The sequence below is a fragment of the Arachis duranensis genome, chromosome 3, assembly GCF_000817695.3.
Source record: "Arachis duranensis cultivar V14167 chromosome 3, aradu.V14167.gnm2.J7QH, whole genome shotgun sequence".
Lineage (NCBI taxonomy): Eukaryota > Viridiplantae > Streptophyta > Magnoliopsida > Fabales > Fabaceae > Arachis > Arachis duranensis.
Window position 1 is genome coordinate 44834735 of NC_029774.3, and position 9303 is coordinate 44844037.

Below are 9303 nucleotides of genomic sequence, written 5' to 3' on the forward strand. Positions count from 1 at the left end.
AACAAAATCAACTTTCCAAATCAATTTCTTATCAACGACTGCACACCAACTCAAACAAATCGTAATTCAATAAAGCAAATAATTTCATTCATCCAAAGCAATTTAATTAAATTCTTAAGGCTTACGAAAATCTTAAAAATACATTTTTCGCATTATTATCGACTTGTAACAATTCTTGATAGTAAATTGAGTTTAAGAAGTCACCCATACCTCGAATAATTGAACCTATAAAACCAAACGCGTCTAAAAACTTTATTTCTCTTATCCAGCAACAGCGGCAGAGAGCTTCGGCGGCAACGCAGCCGCTTGTTGTCGCACGCAGCAGCGCCACCGTCACCTCCACTCTTCCGGTCAACCTGAAACAGCAACGGCGGTGAAGGGAACCACCACACCTTCCTCTCTTCTCCATCGCGTCCCCCTCTCTATCTTGTTTGACTCTTCTCGTGGTAGCTCGACGGCGACGCTCCTCACAATTGAGGCTATGGAAGGTTCAGCGGCTCCCTTCGGCGATTTTTCCCGAACAAAAATGACGTCAACGTGAAGAGGAGGAAGATACAAACACTTTAATCGGATTAGATTTTTTATCGGAGTTATGGAGCTCAAGAAATCAAATGCCGAAGTTTACAGTGCCATGAAATCACATTCTTCTCACTCACGACATTCTCTGTTTTTTTTTTATTAGTGGTTACGTTGAATGAGATGCAAATGATGATGATTAATGGTAACTATGATGACTAATATAGTTTGGTGACACATGAATGTTGGGTGTCGCTTTTTTGGGTTGGTGAGTCAGTAATTCAAGTTATAAATATTTTAAACAAATAATTATGAAATGTGAATATATTAAAATACAAGTAATAATATATATGAGTTACTAATATAAATGACATCAATAATATAATGATAAAAGATATACGATGAAGTCTTAGAAAAATTAAGTCCACCGAAAAGTATTGATATTTACAAATTAAAATATATATATTTTTCATTACTTATAAATCACTAAAATTGTATTTTTAATTATGTAAAATATTTCATCATAAATATATATAAGAATGTTAATTTAATTGAATTTAAATAGTTATAAAATTAATTTAATTATTTTTAATAAAATAATATCTAAAAATAATGAGTTTAATTTAATAAATAAATCATAACTTAAAATAAATTAATACTACTTAAAATTTAAAAATATGGGGTGTTACCATTGCTAATATATAAATAACAATAGATAAAACTAAGAAAATTTCATAATTGCGATCAAGAGTTCTATTGATAGTTTTACAAGAGTTTTTAAATATTTTGTCTTTTTAAATAAAAAAAATTTATTTTAAAAAAAATATTATTATTTTTTATTAAATATTATTCTCAAATGATCATTTAATAAATAATTTTTGAAGATAAAAAATAAAATGATAAAAATATGAATAATTTGAAAAATAATTAAAAAATATTATCACCCATTCCTTATTTTTGTGTAGAATAACTGAAAATAAATATTTAAATTAGTTTTAAGAAATTTTTATTAGATATCCTATTTTTCAGCACATTTTTAAGAAATTCTCAAAAATTATTTTCGTAAAATAAATTAGTCCTTCGTCATTTTTAATTAAATTTTTAATATACGCATTAAACAAATAAATTATTAACTAATTTTATTATGAACATTAGTTGGAACAATTTGAGATTTAATAAGTAATAAACTTCTTCCTCTCCCTCCAAAATCCGTTCTCTCGCTCTCACCCTGTCCCTGTTTTCAATTTCCAAGGGTTCCACTTTTGTCTTCTCCGTTGGGGAATCGCTAATCTTGGTAAACGGCAAGGAGGGGGAAGCATGTCGGTGAATCTAACGGCAAACGCGATTCCGTCAATAATAGGCGGCGACGTGAACTCGAAACCGCTGGTTCAGGTTCTCGATTTGTCGCTGATCTCAAGCAGTAGCAACTCGCAGCAGCAGCGGTACCGCATGTTGCTATCCGACGCCGTTTCGTCTCACCAAGCCATGCTCGCAACTTCAGCTCCTCGAGTACATTTGTAGCCCTCTCCAAAACCGCAAGTCTCTCTCTCTCTCTCTCTCTCTCTCTCTCTCTCTCTCTCTCTCTCGTTTTAGATTAAAGTAATTTCTAACAATTATAGTAAAAGAATAGGGCATTTTTTATACTGGCAACTTTGTCTGGAGTTTTACGATCCTGTGGTTTAAATTTCAGTGAATTAGGACATTTGAATTTTCTTTCAATTTAGTTATTTCATGTGTTTGGTGAGTTTTCTATCTCATTTATTTGAAAACTTTTTGTAAAATTCAGGGAGTAACCTGTTAATGATTGAGTTCAAGGTCTTTTAGGTTCTGAGGTGCACCACAGGTGATGCAAATGGTTTTAAAGCTTTTGTTAAAGCAACTAGTTAAGGAATCAAGATTAGGATAGATTTCGAACTTTTGCTTCATCAAATGCATTGAAAAGTTGAAGTCTTTTATATTTTCCATACGAAATTGAGCCAAGCAAGGCAACTGGTTAGGTAAACCCGTAGTTTAATAGTTTGTGCATAATTTTACAACTGTCCTTCTCCATTGAGTTTTGGCTTCTATCTCTTATGTAATGGTTGGTGATAAGAATTAAAATGTGCAACCTCATTGAATGGTCGAAGATTGGCAAAGCCTTAACATTGGTTGTTGAAGAGTTTTGCATATAGTTGAATTATGAAGAAACAAAAACATTTTGCAGTGGAATTTAGTTTATGCAATTATGAATCTATCAGATAATATTAATCTATGCTTCTATTTCTGCTTGTCCTTGAACAGGATTATTGTAGTACTCAACATGGAAACTATAATCCCAGATTGCGAGATCATTGGGAATCCAAAACCGTTTGGGGAATCTAATTTACCAACTCAGAAAACATCACCTGATAAAGTTGTGCAGACATCATCCAGGGGTCATAATAATAATCAACAACAGACTTCTCAAACAGGTCATGCTGCACAGAGTTTCCGGCCAATAGTTCAACCTGCATATCAGCCACCTCCAGTTTACAAAAACCGTGGTGCTATTGTGAAAAATGAGGCACCAGCACGCATCATTCCCATAGCAGCTTTAAATCCTTACCAAGGTCGTTGGGCAATCAAGGCAAGGGTAACCGCAAAAGGGGATCTGCGCCGCTACAATAATGCTCGTGGAGATGGGAAAGTTTTCTCATTTGATCTCCTTGATTCTGATGGAGGTGAAATACGAGTAACCTGCTTTAATGCTGTTGTAGATCGTTTCTACAATGCAATTCAAGTTGGTAAAGTTTACACAATATCCAAAGGTAGCTTGAAACCTGCGCAGAAAAATTTTAACCATTTGAAGAATGATTGGGAAATTGTATTGGATTCAAATTCAAATGTTGAACTTTGTCCGGATGAAGATGATTCTATTCCTAAACAGCAATTCTCCTTCAGGCCAATAATTGACCTTGAGAATGTTGACAATAATGGCATTCTTGATGTTATTGGGGTTGTGATATCTGTGAATCCTTCGGTTCCCATCTTGAGGAAGAATGGGATGGAAACTCAGAGAAGAATTTTGAATATAAAGGACTCCTCAGGCAGGAGTGTCGAGTTAACCCTTTGGGGCGAATTCTGCAACAGGGAAGGACAAAAGCTGCAAGAGATGGCTGATGCTGGGTCCTTCCCCATTGTGGCAGTCAAGGCAGGGAAGGTTAACGACTTCAGTGGAAAATCTATTGGTACTATTTCTACTACACAGCTTTCCATAAACCCGGACTTGCCTGAGGCTCATACCTTGAGAGAATGGTTTGATAGAGTGGGAAAGGATTCAGTTTCTCGATCCATTTCTAAGGATGTTTTGCCAGGAGGACCAAAGAATGAGATACGTAAAACTGTGTCTCAGATCAAGGATGAAGGCCTGGGGCGGTCTGATAAGCCAGACTGGATAACAGTGAGGGCAACCGTATCATTCATCAAGACAGATACGTTTTGTTACACAGCTTGCCCTCTGATGGTTGGAGACCGACAGTGCAGTAAGAAAGTGACCAGGGTAGGAGACGCAAGATGGCAGTGTGATAGATGCAACCAAGAGTTTGAGGAGTGTGATTACCGGTACCTTCTTCAAGCTCAAATTGTGGATCATACAGGAATAACTTGGGTAACTGCTTTTCAGGAAGCAGGGGAAGAGATTATGGAGTACCCAGCGAAAGAGCTGTACTTGTTGAAGTATGAAGAGCAGGATGATGACAAGTTCGGGAAAATAATCAAGAGTAGCCTCTTCAACCATTTTGTGTTTAGGCTTAAAATCAAAGAGGAATTGTATGGTGATGAACAGAGGGTTAAGGTAACAGTAGTCAAGGCAGATAAAGTTAATTACTCTTCAGAGAGTAGATACATGCTTGAATCGATTTCCAAGTTTTGTAGGCAGTAATTGTAGCTTTCTCAGCATGCTTTCATGAGATGTGACTTGGTGGATACCTGTTAGTATTAGTGTACAAGCTTACATAGAATTGGTCATTAATGGTCGAGTTATTGTTATTGTGTCATTTGAGCCCAATGTAAAACATATTTAAAATAACTTATAAGTTGAGGATTTTATGTTTCTTCTCTTTTTTGTTTTGTTGAATATTTCATTGCTCCCATCCCAGTGGAATTTCATAAGAGTTATCAACTATTGTTTTTCCTACTTTCTGATATGTGATCATTTTTGTCAGCTATTTATGCTTCATATTCCAAAATGTTCCTCAGTTGAATTATTTCTCATTAGTCATTAATCTGTTCTATGACGTGCCAAAACAAAGATTAGATTTTAAGAGTTGAGAAGGGTCAGCTCAGATAAAGCACAAGAATCACACATACTAGTAGTAGACACAAGAGGTTTCAGTTCATTACTGAAAAAAACATTACAGATACAAATCATCATAAGATAAAACACTAAAAATTCCCTGCAGCATCTCAAGAATTCCTTCAGCTTCGCTTAACAGGATCGAAATTGGCGACACCAACGACAGCGCCAACAATGACCACAAGCACAACTCCACCAGCTACTATGCTGAGCAAGAAGTTCTTGAGTGAAGGGCTGACAGCAGCCTCAGCCACATCAGGAACCATCATTGAAGCTGTCAATGCAGCTGCTGTGAGCCCTGTCACAACCTTCTCCTTCATGGAAGCACTCACTTGAAACGTACCATTGGATTTTGTTGCTGATGCTGCAACACCCTTTGGAGTCCTTAGAGGAAGTGGCTTCAAGAATGCCTCAGAGCTAGGCACCCCAACAACCTTTTTCTGGGTTGTGTATGTTGGTGGCATAGCCATTGAAACTGCTGAAGTAGATGCCATTCCTGTTATTTTTTTCCGCGTTCTCTATTGGTTCTTTCTTTGTTCTCTTGTTAGGTGGTTACTTCGCCTAGAAGCTTATGTGAAGAGAGTGAGGGAATTTGTGCAGTATGATGTGTGATTTGAGTGTGCAACGAGAGGTGGAAATTTTTCTTCATATTTGCATGTGTCTGATGTGGCAGATTGCCCATTGAGAATTGATGGATAAGCTTATCTTGTTGGTCCAATCATCAACCATCGCCCATTCAGTTCAAGTTATGATCTGAACTCTTAAATCTTATGTGGCAATATTTGCCTACTTAGACTTGATCTCATCCGAATCAATACCTTGATCATGAAATTAGTTCAATTTTTTTTTCTTTTAAAAACAATAAATTGAAAAGAAAAGAACTATACAATGATGTGACAGCATTGGTTTAAGAAGGTGACTAAAAATTTATTATACTACATATATACTAAAATTAACCATCAATATTAATTATTAATATAAAATATATATTAAAATATAAAATATATATTAAAAATGAGTTAAACAATATATGTATTTATATATAAATACATAATAATTAATTTTATTAGCTAATTTTAATGTATAAATAATATTTTTGACTAAAAATATTTCTAAAAGAATTAAATAATGATAAAAATATTTTTAAAGAATAAAACGACAAAAATATTTTTAACATATTTAAAGATTGAATTTTGACATAATTTTTATAAATATAATTGAAAATAAAATATTTTCAGTTTTAAAATTTAATAATTTTACGACAAATATATCTATTTTAAGAAAATGAAAAAGGAAGTCTAGAGTAATAGTTTGTTTCGTTTTGGACAACAAGGGTTTAAAGAAGAGTAAACTACAAAAAAAATACTTCTAAATAGATAAAAAATTTTAAATTAACAAAAACAACCAATATATATATTTTCAGAAAAATGTTTTAAAAATTAGATTTTCATATAGGTTTTTACAAGCATATGAATAAAAAATTGAGATATTTATATCTTTATAATTTAATGATTTTACGTCAAATAAATTATTTGCATTTTTTGTTTTGTAAATGATTGAACTTTTTTTAAAGAAAAACGAAAAAAGAGGTCTAGAGTTGTATTTTCTTCCGTTTTTGGCGTCTACCTTTTTAGAGAAATTTGATTGAAATAAATTAATTTAAATTGTCACTTCTAAAAAAATTCTTATTACATACACAAATATATTAGGAAAATGGAGTGGAACCACCTCAATTTTAGGGAGAATCGGTGGATCTCCTCCGATTTTAATGATACTAAGTTAGTCTTCCCCGATTTTAGTATTAATAAGGTCCACCTCCCGCGATAAAATACAACATTTTCACTATTAAAAAAAAGTAAATTCTGTGGTGTTGATTTTAGTGTCGAAATTGCCGAACTTATCTTTTATGGTAAGATTTAAATATTAAAAATTTTATTTATTTTTATATTTTTTAATTTAAATATTAACTTTTATCTCTTTTTAGTAAATTAGGCAAATATATATAAGCACCGTAGCATGCACAAAAAAAATCCATTTATTGAATTCAACCATTCAAATTACTAGACTTCTCCATTTTCTTTTCTATTTCTACTCTTATTTCTACTATTGTATGATTGTTATGAGTATACGAAAATGTACCAAACACCATTTTTGTTATTATTTATAGTGAAAAAATTTTAAAAGATAAAAGTTTTTATCATATTTAGTTATGCTCAATTGATATTCATATATCTTTTTAACTAAAATTTGTTGCTCAACAAATTTGACAAATTTTCTTCTGCACGTGAAAGGTATGATAAAAATTAGTGTTTATTTAAAATTTTACAATCTCGCATTTCTCTTAATTGCATTTTAGGTTTACTGAATTGAGTTACTTCGTTTAGTAGATTGACTTAATCTGATTCTATTTTTTGGCGTAACTAGGGCATAGGAATGGAAATGTGTTCTTACTTTCTTTCTATCCAATGGAGTTGCTCATTTTTATTCATTTGATTGTTAGTGTGTTTAGTTGAGTTCTTTTGCATGTAGAAATGATTTACTTGATGATTGAACGTTTATCACATTTTATTCAGTACATGAATAGTGTTCAGTTCACTGGTGTTTGTCATTTGATTCACCTGATTGTTAGTGCGTTCAATTGAGTTTTTTTGCATGCAGAAATGATTTACTTGATGATTGAAGTTTATCACGTTATATTCAGCACATGATTGGTATTCGGTTCACAGGTGTTTGTCATTTGGTTCACTTGATTGTTAGTACGTTCAGTTGAGTTCTTTTGCATGTAGAAAATTTTTCTTGCTGATTGAATGTTTATCAAGTTCTATTCAGAACATCAATGAAATTCAGTTCAGCGGAGTTGGTTATTTTAATTCATTTGATTATTAGTGTGTTTAGTTGAGTCCTTTTACATGCAGAAATGATTTACTTAATGATTGAAAGTTTATCACATTGTATTCAGCACATGATTGGTGTTCGGTTCATTGGTGTTTGTCATTTGATTCACCTGATTGTTATGTATTCAGTTGAGTTTTTTTGCATGCAGAAATTTTTTTTTGATGATTGAATGTTTATCACATTTCATTCAGCACATGAATGGTGGTTAGTTCAGTTGGGTTGGCCATTTTGATTCACTTGATTAAAATATGCATGATTCTGCTTGTCGGTGTATTGAGTGAAGTATTGACCAAATGTTTTTGGCTTTAAGCTCGAATATGGTCCAAATATTCTGTTGCACAAACTGAACAAAATCAGAGACCAAGTGATTCGGGCCTCTGAAGAAATAAGACTCCCAAAGTCATCTGCTATCCTCTCCAGCCCTTATTGTAAATTCACATTTGGGGATATAGATAGTAAATAGGATATACTTTATTTGACTGGTTGTAATTAACACTATTTTGTTTAACTTGTTTAAAAAACCAAACAATGTATATATGTGAATATTAATGTAAATGTTATTGGAAATTTGATGTTAATGTATATATCAAATTCAAGATGGATCAGTCCATGTCCTGTTGGTCTGAGATGTTAATATATATATCTGTTGGAACTGTCTAGTTGTTTTTTTGTTCCAGGTTAATAGTGAATGAAATCAGGGTATTTATCAAACATTAAGAGCCCCAAAAAAATAAATGAACCGAAATTAATACACAGGATGAACCGAAAAAGTGCATATATCAATATAACAGAGAGATAATTTTAAAAAAGGTTGCTATCAGTATCCAGTTTCAGAAACTCCTGAACTCTTTAGAATTATTTTTGTAGAACTTTCCAGCCTCTTCTAGTGTCTTGAAAATCATCCCGACCTTTGGGATAAATTGTTCATCCATAATATATATGGTCTGCAGAATGAACCGAACATGTTATTATGGTGAAACAATTGTATAGTATTAAATGATTGGAACATTATCCATTATATAAATTCAAATTCAAATAGTTTTCTGCATAATGAACCGAACACGTCATTATGGTGAAACAATTGTATAGTACTAAATGAATGGAACATTATCCATTATATAAAATCAAATTCAAACAGCTTTCTGCATAATGAACCGAACACGTCATTATGGTGAAACAAATGTATAGTACTAAATGAATGGAACATTATCCATTATATAAAATCAAATTCAAATAGCTTTCTACATAATGAACCGAACACGTTATTAAAGTGAAACAATTTTATAGTACTAAATGAACAGAACATTATCCATTATATAAAATCAAATTCAAACAGCTTTCGTAGAATGTACTGAACACGTTATTATGGTGAAACAATTGTATAGTATTAAATGAACAAAACATTATCCATCATGTGTACATTCAATTCATAACACATGCGTACATTCAATTCAATTCAATTTAATAATTGCATTACATTCAATTTGATTAAAAAGAAAATCCAAAACCTCATCCGCTTGATTTGTTTCAGAAGAATAATCCAAAATGCTCTCATTCAACTGATTTGAAGTTGAATCATT

General features: G+C 32.4%; 2 protein-coding genes across 2 annotated transcripts; one reads left to right on the top strand and one right to left on the bottom strand.

Annotated features, from left to right (window-relative positions):
• The first annotated feature begins 1709 nt into the window (after positions 1-1709).
• LOC107479089 (replication protein A 70 kDa DNA-binding subunit A-like) lies at positions 1710-4579 on the top strand. The gene is given in 3 exon segments (XM_016099244.3): positions 1710-2009; positions 2011-2055; positions 2797-4579. Coding segments are annotated over 3 exon segments (1839 nt in total). The 5' UTR covers positions 1710-1833; the 3' UTR covers positions 4415-4579.
• Positions 4580-4845: 266 nt separating this feature from the next.
• LOC107479088 (uncharacterized) lies at positions 4846-5450 on the bottom strand. Its single transcript, XM_016099243.3, has one exon. The coding sequence runs from the start codon at positions 5320-5322 to the stop codon at positions 4951-4953; it is 372 nt and encodes a 123-aa protein (XP_015954729.1). The 5' UTR covers positions 5323-5450; the 3' UTR covers positions 4846-4950.
• Positions 5451-9303: the final 3853 nt, after the last annotated feature.

What these genes read in the sequence shown, in the direction of transcription:
- LOC107479088 (XM_016099243.3), bottom strand. Translation starts at nt 5,322, where the DNA reads ATGGCATCTACTTCAGCAGTTTCAATGGCTATGCCACCAACATACACA.